Consider the following 24,361-nt stretch of genomic DNA (forward strand, 5'->3'; position numbering starts at 1 on the left):
AACCCAGCAGCCAGTGCATTATCCACTGAGCAGAGACTGACATCACTGAACAGGTCAACTCCAACAAAGCAACAGGAAGACTAAGAAAGGACAAACACACATGGCCTTAACATTTCAAACACCAGCTGGTCTACAGAGTCTCTGGGAGTACATGAGATAAATCTTCACGATTCACTCTGCAGTATTGAAAAAGGTTTTTCTCCTGAGTTGCTCACAGTCCTGGAGATTAACCTTTAATTTCCGGAGACTCCAATGTACAACAAGAAGATTTTAGGAGTGATTGGCTGCTGCATTTCCTACATTGCAACAGTGACTACACTTCAGAAGCATATCATTGGCTGTAAAGTGCTTTGACATGTCCTGAGGTCTCGAAAGATTGTAGAAATGCTCATCTTTTCTTTCTTTAGATCCTAGGTATTGAAGAAAGCACCACAGAGTTTCTACTCAGTACTTTTCTTGTATAATATATTTTTGCACAATTTGAACCTTCAATTTTGCACAAGAAAATAATACATTGAATTGGCTACTCATAAGTTTCATGGTATATGACACCTTTGATTCCATCCACATCTTGTAAATTGCAGATTGCAGCTGACTAGTTAAAGAACAAATAAAATGTTGTTTCACAGTTATCCAGCTTTTTATATTAAAAGCAATCCATAAAGCTTGCACTTCCTGTCAATGTCACACTTATTTCCTGTCACACTTCGAGCATCAAACTTTCAAAACAGCACATCCCCCATGAGCCGTGAACAATTCCATGGGAAATCCACTAGTTTTATTTTAACTAAAATTGAAAGCATATTTCCAAATAGAACAGCACTGATTAGTCTCAAGAATACGGTAAACCACAGCTGGCTTAATGAATGTAGTGGAAAATAACACCCCATATTTTATAAGGGCATGACTTTAGAATTAATAACAGGGAAATGCTTAAGTGTAGCTTTCTCTATGTCTCACACTATAACATGAACACTGTGTAGCAAGTAGCATGTGTGCTGTCTTGATGCACACATTAGAAACTGGGAGTAATATTTAAGTGGCAAGAGATGAGCAAACTCACTGTTCCTTCAGAGGTACAAGTAATAACATATTCAATAAGCAATTTGTGAAAAACCCAAGTTAATAAAATGTCCAACAAACAAATTTCCTCATTCATAGAATTATAGAGAACAGAAACAAAGGCCATTCAACCCATCATTCTTGTGCCAGCTCCATTAAAAGGTTTTCAAATTAGACCCACTCCCTTGTCCTTTCCCCATAGTGTCAGCTGTGGCTCAATGGATAGCATTTCTGCCTCTGTGTCAGAAAGTTGTTGTTCAAATCCCATGCAAATCGTGGCTGACATTCCCACTGAGGGAACACTACATTGTTTGAGGTACTATCTTCTGGGTAATACTTTAAATTTAGGCTCAGACTACCTCTGAGTTGGACGTAAAATATCCCTCAGCGTTATGTCAAGGAAAAGCATGGGGTATCCATGATCCCCTGATGATATTGGCCTTTCAATCAATGTCACATTTAGTGTTGCTGAAAAAAGAGACATGCTGTTGAAGCTTTTTGTCTTGCATTCATCAGGACAGATTCATAAGAATACCAAAGCTCAAAAGAAGCAGCAATTTATACTATATGAGAAGAGGTTGCTGATTGGTTAGCACATACACTCTGATTGGTAGAAGTGTTGCCATGGAGAATACACCAGGGAACAGTTAACTGCCAAGCTTAGAATGCTGTCGTCAAACAAAAAAGACATCCTGCTTACCACACAAATGAGTATTGTGGTACATGAAATTCAGTGCCAGTGTGATACCAGGTATGTACGTCCCAGTGACTGGTCAATCTTATCATCCCTTCAGTTGTTCGTAACGGGCAAAGTACTGACTAAACTCAACCAGCCCGTGTTTGCAAAACACAGAACACAGTATCCAACATTAGATGTGATTCCCCAATTGGACAACACTTACTAAATAATCACGATTGTGCTAAGAATTACACTAACAATCAATTTAAGATTGTCAGTTAGGCTTGCAGTGTGAATCACTTATGCCTGCTAGAAACTACATATATTCAGAGCCCTGTCCTTTGCAGACAGAAAGAACATGTCCACGCATTGCACCTTTTTCAACTAAACAAAAGTCCCCATGGCAATGCCTTGACCAATCAGAATTGACTTCCCTGGTTTGAATTTAAGTAAAAGCTTGGCAATTAACTGTTTCCTAGTGCATTCTCCATGACAACACCTCTACCAATCAGAGTCTATTTGCCAACCAATCAGCACACTCTTCTCACGTAGTACAAATTGTTCTTTTTTAAGATTTGGTATTCTTATGATTCTGTCTTGATGAATGCAAGATGAAAAGCTTTGACAGCATGTCTCTTTTTTCAGCAATACTCAAGTTCTGTACTACCAAGTGGATGTTTTTAATAATAACAGATTATTTGGTCATCATCACATTGTTGTTTCATGGAACTTGCTGCGTGCAAATTGGCTCATGTGTTTCCTACATTGAAACAGTGACTATACTTCAAGAATATACTTCATTGTTTGCAAAACACCTTGGGGTGTCCTGAGGAGGTATACAAATGCAAGTCTTTCTTCAGGCTACCTGAGCTGTTCCATAGTTTGATATGATTAGTTCCTTGGCTTTTCCTTTTTCAATTAACCTGTGTGAAAAGCCAACCAACTTGTAAATATCCAGAGACACCTCACAAACACAACAATAGGTGAGGTGAGGTGAGGGAGATGATGCAAAGAGGCAGTGGAAGAGGTAAACTTTCTGGAGGTTTATGATAGAGCAAGCGTAATGAGACAGAAGGATAAAGGGTGCAATTCCAGAATGCAGTGCCCTGTTAGTTGAACAGAGCAAGGGGAAAATATAAAAAATGGCCAGAGTTAGAAAAGATGAAGGCAGGCTTTGGCTTGTAGAGTTGGAGCAGATTACAGAGGTAGGGTGGGGTGAGGCCACAGGAGGGCTTGTAAACATTTCCAGAATGTTTCTAGCTTTCTCAGCTCATCCTCACACTAATATCCACATCTCCCCTTCCATTCATGAGGAGAGTTCAATGATTTCTTGTCCCAACCCTAAAGTCTGTGGCTTGGCTTCAAAATCCCCCATCATAGCTCTGATTGTTATCTGATATATATATTTCCAGATGTATTTCTGTTCCCAGACTCTTCATAATTGGCTCGTAAGCTATAAAAAAATATATTTTTCAACAGCATGAGAGGACAGGTCAGCATAAAGAAGCCTGTCTATTTTTCTTAATGGATCAACCCTTCCTTATTGACATCTTAAATTTCCTTCAGTTTCTCATCATTCCAGAAACAAACCCAATTGTCTCTTGAACTCATTTATACTGCCTGTAACAGGAACCCCCGCTAGTAATGTACACCATAACTCCATTGGGTGTAAGCTCTAACTGACTTTCTTCTTCTTTGGTGCTTTACTTTTGTTTTTAAAAATGAAGTGGATTTCTGGGATTTGAACTATTCACTAATTTGATTGGATCAAATCATAAGAACATATGAAATAGGAGCATATGTAGGTCATACTCCCCCTCCAGCCTGCTCCACCATTCAATAAGATCATGCTTGATCTTCTACCTCAATTCCACTTCCCCGTAATCCCTTGATTCCCTTAATAACCTAAAATTCCCTTCATAATCTTGAAAGCTTCAATTGGGTCAACTGAAATTCTCTTCTCCAAAACACTGTTCCAACTTTCGGAACTTTTTACATTATAAATTCCTGCTATCTGTAATAACCTTTATCTTTTCTCCTCTGTAACATCTTAATCTTCCAAAGTTCCCTAGATTCTGGAAAGGTCCTAGCAGATTGGAAAACTGTGCTACTATTCAAGAAAGGAGCAAGACAAAACACAGGAAACTAGAGGCCAGTTAGTCTAACATCTGTCACTGGAAAAATGCTAGAATCCATTATTAAGGAGGCAATAGCAGGACATTTAGAAATTCATAATACAATCAGGCAGGGTCATCTTAGTTTTGTGAAAGCGAAATCAGGCTTGACAGATTTGTTTGAGTTCTTTGAGGATGTAACAAGCAGGATGGATAAAGGAGAACCAGTAGGTGTATTGCATTTGGCTTTCCAAAAGACAGACAATAAGATGCCACATAAAAGGTTACCAGACAAGATAAAAGCTCATGGTGTTTGAAGTGATATATTCACATGGATAGAAGATTGGCTAACTAACAGGAAACACAGAGCCAGGTAAATGGATTATTTTTAGGTTAGTGACTGTAACTAGTGGAGTGCTACAGGGATCAGTGCTGGGGCCTCAGCCACTTGATTTGGATAAAGGGGCCAAATGTATTTTGTAGCAAAATTTCTGATGATACAAAAATAGTTAGGAAAACAATGTTGTGGGGAGGATACAAAGAGACTTCAAAGGGATAGCGATAGCTTAAGTGAGTGGGCAAAATTTTGGCAGAGTTTAATGTGGGAAAATGTGAGGTTGTTTGCATTGGGAGAAAGAATAGAGAGGCAGAATATTATTTAAATGGAGAGAGGCTGCAGAATATTGCAGTACAGTGGGATTTGGGTGTCCTTGTACATGAATCACAGGAGGTTAGCATGCAGACACAGCAAGCAATTAGGAATGTTGACCTTTGTTGCAAGGGGGTGCAGTATATAAGAAGGGAAGGCTTACTACAGCTGCAAAGGGCATTGGTGAGAGTGCATCTGGAGTACTGTGTGAGATGAAGGGTTGTCTTATGAGAAAAGGTTGAGCAGGCTGGGTCTATGCTCATTGGAGTTCAGAAGAATGAGAGATGATCTTAATGAAACATATAAGATTCTGAGGGGCCTTGACAGGGTAGATGGAGAGAGGATGTTCCCCTTGTGAGGGAATCTAGAACTAGGGAACACAGTTCAAAAATAAGAGGACTCCATTTAAGATGAAGAGGAATTTCTTCTCTCAGAGGGTCATTAGTCTGTGGAATTCTCTTCCCCAGAGAGCAGTGGAGGCTGGGTCATTGAATATATTCCAGTTCAGGACACGATCATATCAGCCATGATTTAGCTGAATGGTGGGATAGTCTTGAAGGGCTGAATGGCCTGCTCCTGCTCCTGTTTCTTATCTTCTTATGTTAAAGGCAAAATGAAGCTTGTGTAACAGGCTGGTTGGAACTGCACACCTTAATATCAATAATACAGGACAATCTAGACAAACCTACACTCTGTTGCTTTGATGTAGTGTTCTGATCTCCAGATTATAGAAAGATATGAGAGGCACTGGAGTGGGCGCAAAATGATTTACAAGGATCTTACCAGAATCAAGAGGGTATTCCAATGCAGTAAGACTGAACAGGCCAGAGATCCTTTCTCTTGTGAGAAATTAATGTTATTTTAAAATATTTTTTTGGAGAATATTGTGTTATTCTGTGTGTGTGTGTGTAAATGATTCAATCAAGCTGGGGAATATTACTAGAAGACAGGGTGTTTGCAGGGGGTGGGATTAAAACATGAAAGAATAGAGGTGTCAGGTTTGAGGTACAAGTGAATAAGTTGGATCTCAGATTTAAATTTTTAGATGAGTTGAGAGTTCATTTGAATATCAAAGGTAAGTCAGAGGTGGCGAGAAACAATTCTGCATTTTACAGGAGATGCACAGGCAAATTAAAGTGGAGATATTACATTTTCATGACCCGAAAGCAGAGACAAAACATGAAAAATGTTATATTTGAAAGGATTTGAGTTTCAAAGAGATGTGAGAACAATTGAATATGGAATAAAGGGGAGAAAGATATTTTAGGTTACTGGAGCTGAGTTGGGAGTTGTTAGCTGTAGCTCTAGGCTGGGAGAAGACGCAGCTTGAATCAGCTATCAGGAAGATATAATAATTTTCATAATATAATTGGGATTTATTGTAAAGTAGTATTTTAAAGTATTGTAAAGAAGGGTAATAGTGGGGTATGTGTGTGTGTGTGTGTGTGTGTGTATGTGTGCGTGTGACTTAATTGAATTAAAGGCAGCTAGTCTGAAGTCTTTGATGTATCAGAAGATAAGCTAGGTTTGAAATGTTAAGTAGGTAAACATGGGTGAAGTTTTAGAATGTAAGGTGGAAAGAGAACATTTGCATTTTTAAATAAACCAGACTAGCTTGAATTAAAAAGAGGGGAGCGAAATGTTTCACCTGGCCAGGAGAAGTTAAGAAACAGTGTGTTTATTTTTCCCAAAGATTACTGGTAAAATTGGTACTATGAGCAATTTTTATTATTAGAGAGGTAAAGACCAAAGACATAGTGAAACAATGGGAATTTGCAATCAAAGGGGAAAATACGTATAAGGGAGAGAAGGTTGTGTGTAAAAGCAGGCATTCTAAGATCTCACAAGTGTGAAAAGTCTCTACATCTAAGCCTCAAGCTGCTGTCTACAAGGAACCGAAGCGGAGAAAACTCACTTTGAATTCAACGGTCCAGGGTGTGTGCTTTGCCTCAATCTGTTTAAATCTATATGTTTTACTATTGCCTTACTGCAAGTGGAACTGGGGGTTAGATTAACTAGGAGATTTAGAAGTTATCATAGCAGTACTTTGTTGATCAATATATGTGCTTAAAATCACTTCTATTAATAAAGGTTTAATTTAGCTTTGTAAGAAACCTATAAGACTCAGTGTCCTTACTACTACTGAATTGAAGGCATGCATCTCAAAAGTTGTACAAATTGCAAAATAGTTGTGGCAGTTGTTTCAAGTTTTTCTTTGAGATTTGAGCAGCTCAGCATTTACCATCAGCTGTGCCATAACCAGCCATCCAGTTAAGCCAGAGAAGTCTTGGGCTGCAACAAGACATCTTGTTCTGAAGTCTTGGATTGCCACAGCAGGGTGGAAGAGTTAGAGGTCATGTGCTATGCCTATGTTAAGGCTACAGCAGTTTGCTTTGGGTAATATTACTGGATTTTTACAGTTAAACATCTATAAGGGAGTGTCACCTGGCAGGTGTTTACTTGTGAGTCTGACTAAGCAGGAAGTTCTTTAGGGGGAATGTGCTGAAAAACTAATTTTAACTATGCAACTTGTGTGCTTAAGTTTTCTTTTATTCTTGTTAATAAAACTTTTACTTTTAACTTTTAAAATCCCAAAAGTGATACTGGATTTCTTGCTGCTGAGATCAGTACATTTCCTCTTGTTTTCAGACTACAATATAAAAAGGATATGGCCATAAGCCAAGTTTCTCTCTGAGATTTGGTTTGCATAGCAACTAACATCGGCTATGGTCATAACACTCTGGAAAAGAGAAGGCTGAGGGGTGACCAGAGAAAGTTGTCTAAAATGAAAGAAGGGTTTGATAGGGTAGATATAAAGAATAATCTTGTAATGGAGTCCAAATCATGGGCCATAAATTTAAGATGGTCTCTAGTAAATATAAGATAGTCACTAATAAACCCATAGGACCATAGAGAAGGTATGGAGCAGAAAGAGGCCATTCATCCCATCATGTCTGCACCGGCCAAAAAGACAAAAAAGAAACAAGCCGTCCTTTCATCCCACTTTCCAGCCCCTGCCCCTTGCAGGTTACAGCACTTCAGTTGCCGATCCAGGTACCTTTTAAATAAGTTGAGTGTTTCAGCCTCAACCACTGACTTAGGCAGTGAATTCCAGGTACCCATTACCCTCTGGGTGAAAATCTTTTTCCACATGTCCCCTCTATTCCTTCTACCAATCACCTTAAATCTATGCCCCCTGGTAATTGGCCCCTCAGCTAGAGGAAACAAGTTTTTCCTGTCTACCCTATCTAGGCCCCTCATAATTTTATACACCTCAATTTGGTTACCCCTTAGCCTCCTCTGTTCTAAGGAAAACAACCCCAGCCTATCCGATCTCTCCTCATAGCTGCAATTTTCAAGCCCTGGCAACATTCTCATAAATCTTCTCTGCACTCTCTTGACCAGAACTGTACACAAGATTTCAGCTGTGGACTAAACAGCGTTGTATACAATTCCGTCAGTACATCCCTGCTTTTGTATTCAATGCCTTGCCCAAGAAAGGAAAGCATTCCATATGCTTTCTTGACCACCTTGTCCATCTGTCCTGCCACCTTCACAGACCTGTGGGTATGCACTCCAAGGTCTCTCACTTCCTCAATCCCTCTCAATAACTTCCCGTTTATCGAGTATTCCCCTGCTTTGTTTACCCTCCCCAAATGCATTACCTCACACTTTACCGGATTGAATTCCATTTGCTACTTCTCCACCCACTCAACCAAACAATTGACATCATCCTGGAGTCGACAGCTCTCCTCTTCACTATCCTCTTCACTATCAACTACATGACCAAGTTTTGTGTCATCTGCAAATTTCCCAATTATGCCTCCCACATTTAAGTCTAAATCATTAATATATACAACAAACAGTAAGGGTCCCAAGACTGAGTCCTGTGGAACACCACTGGAAACCATTTTCCATTCTCAAAAACATCCATCAACCAATAGCCTTTGTTTCCTGTCACTGAGTCAATTTTGGATCCAACCTGCCACCTTCCTCTGTATCCCATGAGATCTCACTTTTCTGACCAGTTTGCCATGTGGGACCTTGTAAAATACCTTACTGAAATTCTTGTAGACAACATCCACTGCACTACCCTCATCAATCCTCCTTGTTACTTCCTCAAAAATTCTATTAAGTTAGTAAGACACGATCTTCCCCTAACAAAACCATGCTGACTGTCCCTGATTAATCCGAGCCTTGCTAAATGACAGTTTATCCTGGCTCTCAGAATTGTTTCCAATAATTTGCCCACCAACGACATCAGACTGACTGGCCTATAATTTTCTGGCCTATCCCTCACACACTTTTTAAATAATGGTACAATGTTCTCAGGCCTCCAGTCCTCTGGGACCTCACCCGTATCTAGTGAGGATTGGAAAATGATCCTCAAAGCATCTGCTATTTCCTCCTGGCTTCCTTCAACAGCCTGGGATACAGTCCACCTCCAAGGATGCCAGTCCCTCCCGAATTTTCTCTCTCACTATGCTTATTGTATCTAACTTTGAACACTCCTCCTCTTTAACTAGAATGTCTGCATCATCCCTCTCCCTAGTGAAGACAGAGACAAAGTGCTCATTGAGAACCCAGACCACATCTTCAGTATCAGAGCAGGAGTTACCATGTACATCTCTGATAGGCCCTACCCTTTCCTTAGTTATTCTCTTGCTCTGAATATACTGGTAAAATATCTTAGGATTTTCTTTGATTTTACCAGCCAATATTTTTTCCTATCCTCTTTTTGCTTTCCTAATTTCTATTTCTACTTCACCCCTGTACTTTCTATACTCCTCTAGACTTTTTACAGTATTAAGTGTTTTGTGACTGTCGTAAGCTTTCTTTTTCTGCTTTATCTTGGCCTGTATGCTCCTGGATAACCAGGGGGGGCTCTAGATTTGGCAGCATTACCTTTTCTCTTTGTGGGGACACTTCTACACCGTGCCTGTAAAATCTCACCTTTGAATGCCTCCCAATGATTTGACAGTTTTCCTTTCTAATATCTGTATCCAGTTCACGCTTGCCAGCCCACCTCTCAGCTTTGTAAAATTTGTCTACCCCCAATTTAGAACTTTCGCTCCTATTCTTTGTCCTTTTCTATAATGACACTAAATCTAACTATATTATGGCCACTACCTCTAAAATCGTCCCCCACTGCTACTTCATCCAGCTTAATTTCCCAAGTCTAAATCTAGAATTGTGCCCCCTCTCATGTGGTTGTTATGTGCTGGCTAAAAAAGTTCTCTTCAGTGCAGTTCAAGAATTTAGCACCCTCTGTGCCCTTCACACTATATCCCAATTGATATTAGGATAGTTGAAGCCCCCAACTATTACTGCCCTGTTGATTTTGCATTCAGAAATCTTCTACATATTTGCTCTTCTAACTCCATTCCACTATATGAGGCTCTATAATACGTTCCTAGCAGTGTGACTGCCCCTTCTTCATTTCTGAGCTCAGCCCATATGGTCTCATTTGATGCTTCATTTAGTATATTATCCTTCCTCAAAGCTGTAATCGATTCTTTAACCAATAATGCTACACCCCCACCTTTTTTATCCTTCTCCATATCCTGAGGGAATTCAGGAGAAACTTCTTTAATCAGAGAATGTCGCTCGCTATCACACAGAATAGTTGAGGTGAATAACAGATGAATTTAAGCGGAAGCTGGATAAACACATGGAGGAGAATGGAATAGAAGGGTGAGGTGATCGGGTGAGTTGAAAGGTGGTGAGAAGCAGCTCATGTGAAGCATAAACACCAGCACACACACACCTGTTGGTTTAACTGGTCTGTTACTGTGTGGGAAGTTCTGTGTGATTCCGCACTGCAGCCCTGATTGCTGTTTATTCCACAGTTAACCACTGAGCTGATGATTTCACCGCAATACCCATTATTGGCTTTCTCACATGATCAGTATCTTGCGCCTTTGTTCTGTTTAATGATAAATTGTTCTTTTTGCCCCTTGTTTCTGTGTTTGACATTCATCGGTATTAAATTTGGTTATTAAGTGCCCTGCTTTGGTATTACCAGCAATTGTTAAATGTTTCTCTTGCTTTCCAATCAAATCATCCCAGATTGGAACAAAGTACAGTCATGGGTGGGGAAGAATTTGTTTTATCCATCAGCCGCAATGGCGGCTTTTCACTCTGTATCGTCCCCTTCCCGCCTCATTAGTTATACAGCCAAAGGAAACACACCCTCTCGCTGGGGGGGGCAGCCTCCAATTTGCCCACCACACCATTACCTTGCTGCTTCCTCACCCCGGGTGCCATATTTAAACTGCAGCTGTTCAACGCTTACAGCCCAGGACCTCTCAGTGAAGACATGGCCCCGAAAGCCAAGAACAGTGCAGCCCCCAGCCCACCCACCACCCAACTCAGTGACACATCCCTGGGATGCCTTCTGGGCACTGCGGAGGCCCACCATGATATTCTCTGACCCCGCTCTGGCCACAGCCTCACCACTTGGTAGGTGATGGCAGTGGTGGTCAGTGCCAATGCTGCACACAAGTTCGACCATCCAGTGTAGAAAGAGGATGAATGTCTCATCTGTGCAACCAGGGTAAGGCAACCATCTCATCACTCTAAACTCACCCACTCACAAGCCCACCACACATTCACTGGCATCTCACTCACTGCCAGCTCAAGGGACATCACCACTCACTCTCTCTCACACACACCCTCACATCTTCATCTGGCCTCATCTCCTCTGGAGACTGCCCTCCTCGGCCCTCACCATCTTGAGGCCACTTGCACAGATCAACATGTGCCCCCACACACACACCCTGGGATACCCTCCTTCCCCAGTACAGCCCTCACCCTGCAGCCTCTTCCCTTGCCTGAGGCCACTTCTCCCCCTTCCCCAAGCAAACCCCAGCCCTGCAGCCATTGAAAAGCCACCCCCACCTTACAGCTGGTCCGGTAGGTAGAGACCTGCCTGTGAGCCCCCCTAACAGTGATGTGGTGCTGCCTGTGAATCCTGGCGCTGAGACTGTGAGTGCTGCCTGAAGCAAGGTAGGTAAACAAACCCCAAAATCCCGAGTGAGGTGCAGCTCGCCAGGTGCACGTCGCTTATGTAGAGTTGTGAAACACGTCGATGTGCAACCACATGATGTGCCCGGCTGATCCAGTGTGGGGGATGATTCTGGTGAGCTGGGATTATAATTAGATGCCAATGTGTTGAAATTAGCTTCTCGATGTGGGGGAAACATGGCCCACCATTGACGGGTGGAGCAGACGATCATGAAGCAGTTTCATGACAGCGTGAAACCCACTTTTGGCCTTCTCGCCATATTGATCCTGTCCCCCACCACCAGATGCAGCGGCCCCACCCCCCACCACCCCCCCAACCCCCCCAACCCCCCCACCCCACCATGACGCTCGACGCCAACAGGGCTGGAAAATTCTGGCCTAAGTCAGTCATATTCAATAGGCCGCACTCTCCCCTTTCAGTTAGAAGGTGGTGCATTCAAAACCCATTCCAGAGACGTAAGCGCACAGTCCAGGCTGACATTTCCAGTGCCAGTACAGAGGGAGTGCTGCACTGTTGAAGGTGCTGTCTTTTGGATCAGGAGATAAACTGAGGCCTTGCCTGCCCTCTCAGTTGGATGTAAAAGATTCCACGGCACTCATCAAAGAAAAGTTCTTCCAGTATTCTGGCCCATATTCACCTCTGAGCCAAGACCAAAACAGCTGATCTCATCACTAATTTCACTGATATTTGTGGGAGCTTGCTGTGCACTAATTAGCTGCTATATTTCATACATTATAATAATGACTATACTTCTTTGGCTGTACGATGTTGGGGGAATTCCTCAGATTGGGAAGGTCACTATACACGCAAATTGCAAGTTCCTTATTTCCAATTCTATAAATACATAATTAAAAATAGCAAGTGTCTCAAAATATATATTTGCATAAACTGTCCCACGCTGAAAATACATGTCCAGTTGCCCTTTAAAAGTTTCTATGGGCCTGAAATTTGCTTGATCAGCACATCCACAAGCGGCTGTGATTTCCATTTGAAGGCCAATTAAGGCAATGCGCTGGTGGCAGGAGAGGGTGTGTGACAGGCACCGGGTGCAATGGGGACCCGGCGAGGTATTTAACAACAGCAGAGACAGCTCCCTGAAGGCTACCAGGAGGTTTTGAGGAGCCTCAGGGAGTTGCCTTGGAGAAGGTGGGATGGTCATGCCAGTGGGTACTCTGCCCCCTGGTTCTCAGGTGAGTGCCTGCACACTCTAGTGGAGGCAACAAGTGCCAGGCGGGATATTCTGATGCTGAGGGATGGTAAGAGGAGGCCGCCACCCCAGACAAAGAAGGCCTGGTTCAGAGGTTGCAGCCCAGGTCAGCGGGTATGATGTAATGCATCACTCCTGAATCCAGTGCAGCAAACAGCTTAATGATCTTCTGTGCTTGACAAGGGTGAGCACCGAGTTGGCATGGTGCTGTGTGGCGATGTGGTCAAGTGACAAAAGGCACATATACCTTGGCTGGCCAAGGCTGGGAGATGTGGCCACTGGCCTTGGGGGCATAGAAGGGTGGGATGTGCAAATTTGACGGGCAGCTCCAGGAAAGGAGGGGTGGGGGTGGAGGCAGTGGGGGTGAGGCGAGGCTGGTATGGTGTGAAGGTAAAGCGCAGACTAATGAATGCCCTTTGTTCCGAACATGAGAAGAGAAGCCACAATGCTGTGGGGCACAGACGATTGGGTGGCCAACCTGCTCATACTCCAAATTTGAGATGGAGGCCCTGGAGCTAGAGTGCCTGTGTGGAGCAAGATCTTCAGGTCACAGAGAGGCAGCCATCTCGAGGAAGGTCAGAGTCCAGCGGGCAGATGCGCGACTGGCAGAGAGTGCAAACAATGTAGGATCATCTCATCTCAAGTGAGGATTTCTAAGCAGGAGTCCCCAGTGAACCACAATCACAAAGCCAGCACGATGCTGTTGTCCATGGTCTCACCCACCTGCCTAGCATGCACACTGACTCTGTGATGATTGATAATACTGACATATCGGATTTCTCCCTCAGATAAACCATCCTCCAGAGACTGCTGGGATCCCGAGGAGCCTCCCTTGACACCTGAGGAGGAGCCACAGACAGGTCCACCAGCGTCACACCCTCTCCCATCACCAGGCACCAGTGCAGATACATGCATATCGGTGGGCATTAGTTAGTAGGCTCAGATGGTAGTGCACTGTGAGGAGGGTATGTCACACTCTCTTGGGGAGCTGGTGGAAGCAGAAAGTGGCCAGGGCGCCTGCTGTCGAAGGACAGCTGGAGACCAGGATGGGTCAAAGGCAGGTGATGAGCCTCTGGAGTTGTCCATCAGGCAGCAGATGCTGGATGTCCAGCGGGATGTATGGGAGGATCTGGCGGAGATCCACGAGGGCTTGTGTGCCATGCCCTCTGTCATGGAGGAGTCCTTGAGAAGCTTGAGTGCTGTGTTGAGCCTGAGCTCCGAGCGCACTGCCTCCTCCATCGAGGGAGTAGCGACTCTCATCAAGAAGCAGCTGCAGGAACAGAATCAGAGGTTCCTGGGGTCACGCTCCCTCACACCAGCTGTGACCTCAGGAAGTGTGGGAGATGGATGAGGTACATAGTTTCTCTGCTAGGTTCCCGTCCATCAGTGGCAAGCAGGGAGGTCCAGAGGTGCCTCACACTGATGAACAAGCTGCTTGTCGTCTCTGTGGGCTCCTCTCATGGCACGCTGGATGAGGGTGGCAGCTCTTCCCCCTCTCCCTCTGCCAGTGACCGTGGCATCTTCTGAAACCACAATGACTGAGGAGTGCCCGGCAATGTCACTGACCGCAGCGTCCCAGGCAGAGCCTGCTCAGGCCCCCCCCCTCAGCCAGAGGACGGCCGCCAAGGTCATCAAGGCCAACAGGACATCAGAGTCAGCAGCTGTCTCCAATGCTGCTGCCAGCAAGGGACGTGGCACTGAGACGCAGCACTCGCAAGTGTAAGTTTAAGGCCCCATGAGCACAGGATGGGTTCTCATGGGTGACAGTCTTTCAATTCATCAGCGATATGGATTGTTTTTGTGTGACAGTAAACACAAAATTATATTATGTTCCTGTTTTGCAATGTTGGAAGAGATAAAAATCTAGATTTTGTTTCAATGGCCTGAGTGTCCCTCATGTTCTCCATAGATGCAGCCTCATCGGTGCCTTATACTAGACAGCAGGGACAACAAACTTTATTCTAGAGGTTGTGAAGAGAGACACTGGGGTCATGGGATTGCCTCCTCAGAAATGTGTGTGATGGAGGCAGTGCCCTTGCACTGAGATTGAAGTCAAGCTTTGGCAGTCTAGCTGAAGGTGCATTCAATCAAAGCCTCCCTTGTGTCCCTGCCTCCCTGAAGGTTCCTCACATCTGCCTCCACATCCTCACCCAATGACTACCTGGGCTCCTCATCAGATCCATCAGTTGAGTCTTCATCTGAGGCCTGTGGAGCTCTCTCGCTATCCTCATTCTCCAGTGGGTCCTCCCTTGCCAGCACCAGATGGTGCACAGCACAGCGGGCTACGATGATAAGTGACATGCGCTCCGGAGGATATCGCAGGGCAGCTCCTGATCAGTCCAAGCAGCTGAACCTCATCGTCAAAAGCCCAAAGGTCCTCTCAACTACCGCCCTTGTAGAGGTATAACTCCTATTGTACTTCTCTTCCGTCTCTGTCCTTGAGTGCCAGAGTGGCATCCTGAGCCACCTTTTGAAGGGACAGCCTTTGTCACCCAGCAGCCAACCACCCAACCGAGCTGGAGCCATGAACATCCTTGGCGTCTGGGAATGTCGGTGGATGTAAGCTTCATGGGAGCTGCCAGGGGACCTTGCACAGACTTGCAGGATCTGTGTCTTGTGGTCACACACTATTTGCACGTTCATGAAGTGGAATCCCTTCCTGTTGATGAAGGGACCCAGCCCACCGGCTGGTGCCTTGATGGTCACGAGTGCAGTTGATGGCACCCTGGATGCAGGGGGTTGGGTGGGGGTGCAGGTTACCCAGCAATCACCGCAAAGCCTCTGACTCGCTCAGTCTGGCTGGCTCTGTCAACCCGGAAATGAATGAAGGTCATGACCTGTCTGAAGAGAGCATCAGTGACCAGCTTGACACAACCATGGACAGCTGATTGGGACACTCCACACAGATTCCCCACTGAGCCCTTGAAAGAACTGGATGTGAAAAAATTAAGGGCTGCTGTGACTTTTAGAGCCACTGGCATTGGGTACCCACCCACCCAGTTGGAGGCGATCTCTGGACCAATAGGCTGGCATATGGATGTCATGTCATGGTGCCCCTAGAGAAGCAGAGCCTCCTTCGGCACTGTACTTCAGGCGTTTTGAGGTAACTGGATGACTGCCTGTACGCTCTGGCAGCAGGATAGTGGTGTCTTCTGTGGTCCCTTCCACCTTACACTTCCTGCACCTCTCCTCCCACAGGAATGCTGCTTGCGGACACCAGGCCTCCTCTCCCTTCTGCCCTTCTCTTCCTCTTCAGAGGAGGCACCACCAGAGGTGTAAGCAATCCCCATCGGCTGAAAAGCAGATGGCATTGTCTCATACACTGACAGGTTCACTCGGCAGGAATCCTCCAGGAGAGACTTCAGCAGAAAGCACAGGGGAAAGTAAGAAATCTCAGCACTAAAGCAGCAGCTAACTACAACTCACACAGCCAATGCTCCAGTCCCTTTTATCCCACCCTTGGATGAGAGAGGAGGAAAACAGATTGGCCGCCTGCTCATGTTGCCTATGCGATGAGCACTAATTTGCATGGGCAATGTAAAATTCACATCAATTAGGTAGTTAATGGGTTTAATTGCCCACGGGGGCACTTTTGACTCCCACATGCACCCGCCGACTGGAATGTTGCACATGACTATGGGCAGGGTACACCCCCCCACCCCCACCCCCTGCCCCATCAACCTAAAATTCTGGCCATGGAATCTGATTCCACTGGCCTTTCAGTCAGAGCTTCCAGATCTTAACAACCCTCTGCATAAAGACATTTCTTCTCAATCCCCCTCTAGCTGGGAGCCTTTCACACTCTGACAATGTTTACATCAGCGTGTGTAAAGAAACAGAACAAACCTCGCTGAGGAATCAGCCTCAGACTTCTGTGGATGAAGTTTTAATAAAACCGACCAAGTATTAGATTCTGACAACCATAACTTTGTGAGAAGGAAGTTCAGCGTTTGAAGGAAATAATTACTGAGTTAGGATCAGATGAAGTAAAGGTCTATACTTTGGTGAAGTGATTAATTTTGATAAAAGAATAAAGAGGAGCAATATAAACTAAATGGTAATGCAAAAAATAAAATACTGCAGATGCTGGAAATCAGAAATAAAAACAGAAAATGCAGGTAATACTCAGACGGAAATACTCAACCAGACCTTGCTAAGCATTTCCAGCAATTTCTCTTTTTATTTATAAACTAAATTTTAAGGTGGGTGCAGGAACAGAGAAACATGGGATGGCATGCACACTAATCTTGAAAGGTGGTAATGCAACTTGAGAAGTCTATTAACAAAACCTACATTAAAAAGCATACATTCAAAAAGCATATAACTTGGCTTAAGCGTGGCATTTTTACAGTGCAGAAGGAGGCCATTCAGCCCATTGTGTCTGCACCAGCTCTCCGAATGAACACTGCGCCTAGTGCCATTCTCCTGCTTTCTTTTCCGTATCCCTGCACATTGTTTTGTTACAACTAACAGTCTAATTGCCTTTTAAATGCTTTGGTTGAACCTGCCTCCACCATACTCTCAGGCAGTATATTCCAGACCTTAATCACTCCAAAAAGGTTTTTCTCATATCACTTTTGCTTCTTTTGCCAATTATTTTAAATCTGTGCCCTCTCACTCCCAATCCTTTCATGAGTGGGAACAGTTTCTCCCTACTTACTCTGTCCAGACCCCTCATGATTTTGAATACCTCTATCAAATCTCCTCTCGGCCTTCTTTTCTCCAAGGAAAACATTCCCAACTTCTCCAATCTGTCGTCATACGTGAAGTTCCTCATCCCTGGAGTCATTCTCATGAATCTTTTCTGCACTCTCTCCAATGCCTTCACATCCTTCCTAAAATGTGGTACCCAATACACAATACTCCAGCTGAGGCTGAACTAGTGTCTTATACAAATTCAACATAACCTCCTTGCTCTTGTACTCTATGCTCCTATTAATAAAGCCCAGGAGACTCTATGCTTTCTAAAGCGCATTCTCAACCTGTCCTGCCACTTTCAATGATTTATTTATGCACATATACACCCAGGTCCCTCTGCTCCTGCACCCCCTTTAGAGTTGTACCCTTTATTTTATATTGTCTCTCCATGTTCTTCCAACCAAAATGAATCAATTCACATTTCTCTGCATCGAACTTCATCTGCCACTTTTTTTCCCACTCCATCAACTTGTCCATGTCCTTTTGAAGTTCTACACTATCCTCCTCACAGTTCACAATGCTTCCAAGTTTTTCATCATCCACAAACTTTGAAATTGTGCCCTGTACACCAAGGTCTAGGTCATTAAAATATATCAGGAAAACCAAGGGTCCCAACACCGACCCCCAGGGAACTCCACCACAAACCTTCCTCCAGCCCAAAAAACACCCATTAACCACTACTCTCTACTCCTGTCCCTCAGCCAATTCCATATCCATGTTGCTAATGTTCGCTTTTTTTTCCATAAGCTATAACTTTACTCACAAGTCTGTTGTGTGGTACTGTACCAAATCATGATCCTTGTCCTTTATTCATAGGGAAATAAAGCACAAAAGCAAATAAGTTGCACAAAACCTTTATAAAACATTGGTTAGGTTTCAGCTGAAGCATTGTGTTGAATTCTGGGCAGCAAATTTTAGGAAGGATGTTGAGGCCTTGGAGAGGGAGCAGAAGAGATTTACCAGAATGGTACCAGGAATGAAGGACTTCAGTTATGTGGAGAGAATAGAGAGGCTGCTATTGTTCTCTTTAGAGCAGGGAAGGTTAAAAGGGGAGTTAACAGAGATAGTCAAGATCAGGAATGGTTTTGGTAGAGTAGATAAGGAGAGATTGTTTCCAGTGGCAAGTTACTCACCTCCTGACCCACCAAAGCCTGTCCACCAGCCACAAGACACAAATCAGGAGTCCAACAACACTCAAGAAGCTCAACACCATCCAGGACAAAGCAGTCTGCTTGGTCAGCACCCCACCCAGCACATTAAACATTCACTCCCTCCACCACCAACGCACAGTAGCATCGGTGTGCACCATCTACAAGATACACAGCAGGGATTCACCAAGGGTCCTTAGACCACACCTGCCAAACCCACAGCCTCTACCATCTAGAAGGACAAAGACACATGGAAACACCACCACCTGGAAGTTCCCCTCCAAGCCACTCACCATCCTGACTTGGAAATAAATCGTCGTTCGTTCACTGTCACTGGGTCAAAATCCTGGAACTCCAGCACTGTGGGTGTACCTACATCACATGGGCTGCAGCGGTTCAAGAAGGCAGCTCACCACCACCTTCTCAAGGGCAACTAGGGATGGGCAATAAATACTGCCCTAGCCAATAACGCCAACATCGCAAGAATGAATTTTTTTAAAAACTAGGCTCTGTTTGCCCACTCAGATAGATGGAGGAGGTCCTATGGTCATTCTCTCCAGTGCCTTGACCAATATTTATCCCTTATCCAACATTCTAAACAGATTATCTGGTCATTCGCACATTGCTGTTTGTGGGACTTTGCTTTGTGTAAATTGTCTTCTCCGTTTCCTACATTGCAACAGTGACTACACTTCAAAAGGTAATTGACTGGATGCAAAGCACTTTTGGATGCCCTGAGGCTGTGAAAGGTGCTATAGGACTGCAAGTTCTCCCTTTATTTCTATTGAAACACAATCAGCGCATGGACTGCAGCAGTTCAACTCAACCCACCATCATCTGCTCAATAGCAATCAGGGATAGGGATCCTTCACAGCGTCTCCCACAGCCAAGAACAAATAGACATAGGAACTCAAACTCTTCATTTAATTGCCAATTCCTGCTCAATTATTGATCCATGCCCTCTCCTTATTCTAATTCCAGGCCCTAGCAGCAACTCTATTGTTTTTTAAAAAATATTTCACAACTCCACATTGCCAGGGTGAAGCTTGTTTCCTTTATTCATTCAGGAGGATATGTTTAAAATGGAGCCTATAGTACAAAACAAAACCAAAAATACCTGGAAAAACTCAGCAGGTCTGGCAGCATCTGCGGAGAGGGACACAGTTAACATTTCGAGTCCGGATGACCCTTCAACAGAACTGAGTAAAAATAGAAGAGAGGTGAAATATAAGCTGGTTTAAGGGGCGGGTGGGACAAGTAAAGCCAGTGATAGGTGGAGATAACCAAAAGATGTCACAGACAAAAGGACAAAGAGGTGTTGAAGGTGGTGATATTATCTAAGGAATGTGCTAATTAAGGGTAGAAAGCAGGACAAGCAAGGTACAGATAGCCCCAGTGGGGGTGGGGTGGGGGGAAGGGATCAAAAAAGTCTAAAAGGTAGAGATAAAACAATGGATGGAAATACATTTAAAAATAATGGAAATAGGTGGGAAAAGAAAAATCTATATAAATTATTGGGAAAAAAGGGGGGGATTGGAAAGGGGGTGGGGATGGAGGAGAGAGTTCATGATCTAAAGTTGTTGAACTCAATATTCAGTCCGGAAGGCTGTAAAGTGCCTAGTCAGAAGATGAGGTGCTATTCCTCCAGTTTGCGTTGAGCTTCACTGGAACAATGCAGCAGGCCAAGGACGGACATGTAGGCATGAGAGCAGGGTGGTGTGTTGAAATGGCAAGCGACAGGGAGGTCTGGGTAATGCTTGCGGACAGACCGAAGGTGTTCTGTATAGCGGTCACCCAGTCTGCGTTTGGTTTCTCCAATGTAGAGGAAACCGCATTGCTGCATTGTTCCAGTGAAGCTCAACGCAAACTGGAGGAACAACACCTCATCTTCCGACTAGGCACTTTACAGCCTTCCGGACTGAATATTGAGTTCAACAATTTTAGATCATGAACTGTCTCCTCCATCCCCACCCCCTTTCTGATACCCCCTTTTTTTCCAATAATTTATATAGATTTTTCTTTTTCCACCTATTTCCATTATTTTTAAATGTATTTCCATCCATTGTTTTATCTCTACTTTTTAGCCTTTTTCGATTCCTTCACCCCACCCCACCCCCACTAAGGCTTATCTGTACCTTGCTTGTCCTGCTTTCTACCCTTAATTAGCACATTCCTTAGATAATATCACCACCTTCAACACCTCTTTGTCCTTTTGTCTGTGACATCTTTTGGTTATCTCCACCTATCACTGGCCCTCTATCCAGGTCTACCTGTCCTATCCCCCCTTAAACCAGCTTATATTTCACCTCTCTTCTATTTTTACTTAGTTCTGTTGAAGGATCATTCGGACTCGAAACATTAACTATGTACCTCTCCACAGATGCTGCCAGACCTGCTGAGTTTTTCCAGCTATTTTTGTTTTTGTTTTGGATTTCCAGCATCTGAAGTTTTTTACTTTTAGCCTATTGTCCAACATTTCTGAACTAAATTGTGAAATTTAATGAGAGCAGGTCACCTACCAGATATCTCCTCGAGGCACTGTTTGGCAGTCTTGCTGTAAATGGAATCCATTTTTGTAGGGCTGGCACTTGTTGTGTCACCAGAGAGCAGTGATGAGCCGTCAATGTCAGTGTGGGTTCTGAAAAATGTATTTTGAAGCTTTCATTAATAATTCATTACTGAGAATAAAAACCTTACAGCAGGAAGAAGGCTATTCAGCCCATCGTGCTTGTACTGTCTCTTAGTAAAAGCTATCCACTTAGTCCCAGACCCCCGACCCCCCGATTTTCTCCATAGCCCTGCATTTTTCCCCTTTACAAGTATTTATCCAATTCTCTTTTGGAAATTCCTGTTGAATCTGCTTCCACCACCCTTTCAGGTAGCACATTCCAGATCACATCAACTCCCTGTGCTCAAATAAATTGTCCTCATCTCCATTCTAGCTCTTTTGCCAATACCTTATGTCTGTGTCCCCGGTTAACAAATCCTCTCACCAGTGAAAACAGTTTCTTCCAATTTACTCGATCAAAACCCTTCATCATTTTGAACGTTCCTATTCAATCTCCCCTTTGCCATCTCTGCTCAATGGAGAACAATTTAAACTTCTCTATACCTCCACATAATTGAGAAACCTCCTGACCATTCTGATAAATCTGCAATGGATTCTTTTCCATCTTTCCTATAGTTGGGGTCTAGAATTGGTTGCCATGCTCCAGCCTGGGCCTAAGCATCAATTTATAGAGGTGTTAATAACTTCCTTACTTTTGTATTCTCAGCCTCTGTTTGTATGCTTAGGTTCCTATACACCTTTTTAAATAACCCTTCCAACTTTGTATTTAAAACTGCATTGTGCATTTTGTCCACTTAAGGCTACCATGCCTACATAAACCAGCAGAGGGAGTCTAGACTGAAATAGAAAGGGATCCATGTTTTAACATCATATGCAGTTCTGATTCTGAATGTTTCTTACTGAATATTTTACTGTTTCTCCCCAAGAGCTTCACAAAGCTGTCCTTCCACCTTCAAAGGTTTGTCCATGTGAACCTCCAGGCCTCTCTGTTCCTACAGCCCCACCAAAATTGTATCACACCAGCCAGACTTCTGTTTTTACAGCGAGGGCCCTGTAGATGGGCCTGAAAACAGGGATGGAAAATTAAATGGGGGAAGGTTCAAACCTGGAGCTTGCAGGCATGATAAGGGTTGATTTTGAGAGGGAGGAAGGGAATTTGGAGATGGGGGCTGTGCTTTTCAAAGACTGAGGGGTCTTGAAACGCTGATCAGGGAATTTCAGGGATTGTCTGGCCTACACTGTTTTGAGGCCTTCTGACATGGCCCTTTTTCTTCCTTTCTGGCCGGCACAGATATGATGGGCTGAATGGCCCCTTTCTGCGCCGTAACATTTTTATGGTTTCTATCACCCAGAGGGTGGTGGGTGTCTGGAATTTGCTGCCTAAGTTGGTGTTGAGGCTGAAATGCTCAACTCATTTAAAAGGTGCCTGGATCTGCACCTGAAGCGCTGTCACCTGCAAGGCTATGGAGCAGGGGCTGGAAAGTGGGATTAAAATGAGCAGCTAGTTTCTTTTTCATCTTTTTCTGGCAGGCACAGACATGATGGGCTGAATGGCCTCTTTCTGTGCTGTAACCTTCCTTTGGTTCTATGGTTTCTATGCCCCAGAAAGTCACTCGGTTATCAAACAATTGCTGTGAAGCAAAAGGAAGTCAGCACCTTGTTCTTCTAGGGCAGACTGACTGATTAATCGCTTCTCCTCTGAAGCCTTGAGAATATGGTTAGCCTTTCTCAAAAACAACTATCAAGATCTGTCCGCTGCAATCAACACAGCCATGGTTCAGAGCATCACACTCTCACCTCCGAGTCAATGGGTTGTGGGTTTAAGCTCCACTGCAGAAGCAAGAGTATAAAATCAAGGCTGACTAATGCAACCACCACAATCCTGAGGGAATGCAGAACTGTCAGAGATGCTGTCTTTCAGTTTTGTTAGGAATTGGAGACAGGTTAAGTAAGTTAAGTTTGTATTTGTGGTTGTTAGAATGAGTTTTATCTTCAAGTTTAAGTTTAATTTGTATTTCCATGTTTGTGTTAAGAAAGGGGGGGGAACTTGAGTTTAATTTCATTTTAAAAGATGCCTGAATTTAAAGAGGTTTTATGATGCTTGAAGTTAAGACAAACACAAGTTAGAAAAAAACTGTGCTATTGCCTAGCAACAGAGTCCAGCAAGAGGGACCCACAGACACAGAGAAACTGAGAGCAGTTTGAGTTCAGTTGGTGATTATGCTCTAAGTTGGAGGAAGCAGTTTAAGTCTCTCTCTCTCGCTGGACATACTAGCAGATTGTTGAGGAAATCAAGTCTAAGAATCTTGGATGAGTTGCTCTAAAGTTAAAGTAACAGTAAATGTCAAGTGAGTTCTGGATCTCAAGGCAGATACCAAGTTGTCAGCAGTCTACTGGAAGAGGGAATTGCAGGAAGCAGATTCTAAATGTAAAAGAGAAAAGTCACAAGAAGCCCTTTATGTTAAGTCAAAGGACAAGAACAGGAATCTGGAACAAGACCCTATTCAATGGAAGTAGAAGCAAGGAGCATAGAGGAAGGCTTCATGTTTAGAGAGAGAAAGCTGCAGGAAGCAGACTCAAGACAAAATAGGCTTGCGAGAAGCCAGAAGATCCGAGGAGACAGTCGAGGTTGGTGACTCCTTACTATGGGCACGTGAAGCAGTCGTGTTCTGTTGGCACAGCTGTGCATTTGAGAGACAGTGCGTGGAAGAAAACTTGAATGCACAAGACAATCAAGGGAGAGGAACATTGGAAGGAAATTTTGAAACCCTGGAGATGGACCTTAGTGTAAGGCATCTGAGAGAAAGCATTGTTTGGGAAAAGATTCCAAAGTGAATTCTATGAGAATGGAGATTGGAAACCCTCATGTGAAAGACGGAGTTCAGTGAGATTGTTTGGCTCACGGTGTGACAAGCGTCTGAGGGGTGTTGATGAGGGATCAATTGCATCTGGTTGGGGTGGTGTCTGTCACTTGGTTTCAGAGTGTGATGTGGCTGACCACAGGTCACCTATTGGTTTACATGGACTGTGTGCTTATTGTGAACATTAGAGTATAAGAGCCATTGTAGCTTCTGTTATCCTTATGAATCTGTATATATCCATAAAGATATAGTTGTGGGTGAAGGAGTATCATAACATAGTTCATCTTTTCTTATTTAATAAACATTTTATTATTTAGTTAAAAGTTCATCAGCTGACTCCTGTGACT

General features: G+C 43.9%; 1 protein-coding gene across 1 annotated transcript in view; it reads right to left on the reverse strand.

The window, feature by feature from the left end:
* Nucleotides 1–24,361, reverse strand: part of nav3 (neuron navigator 3) — a 291,371-nt gene that overhangs the window by 227,932 nt on the left and 39,078 nt on the right. The window contains exon 3 of the mRNA XM_041216018.1: nucleotides 21,104–21,222. Within this exon, the coding sequence (XP_041071952.1) occupies nucleotides 21,104–21,222 (119 nt within the window). The remainder of the gene's footprint in view (nucleotides 1–21,103; nucleotides 21,223–24,361) is intronic.

The sequence above is a fragment of the Carcharodon carcharias genome, chromosome 21, assembly GCF_017639515.1.
Source record: "Carcharodon carcharias isolate sCarCar2 chromosome 21, sCarCar2.pri, whole genome shotgun sequence".
NCBI classification, from domain to species: Eukaryota; Metazoa; Chordata; class Chondrichthyes; order Lamniformes; family Lamnidae; genus Carcharodon; species Carcharodon carcharias.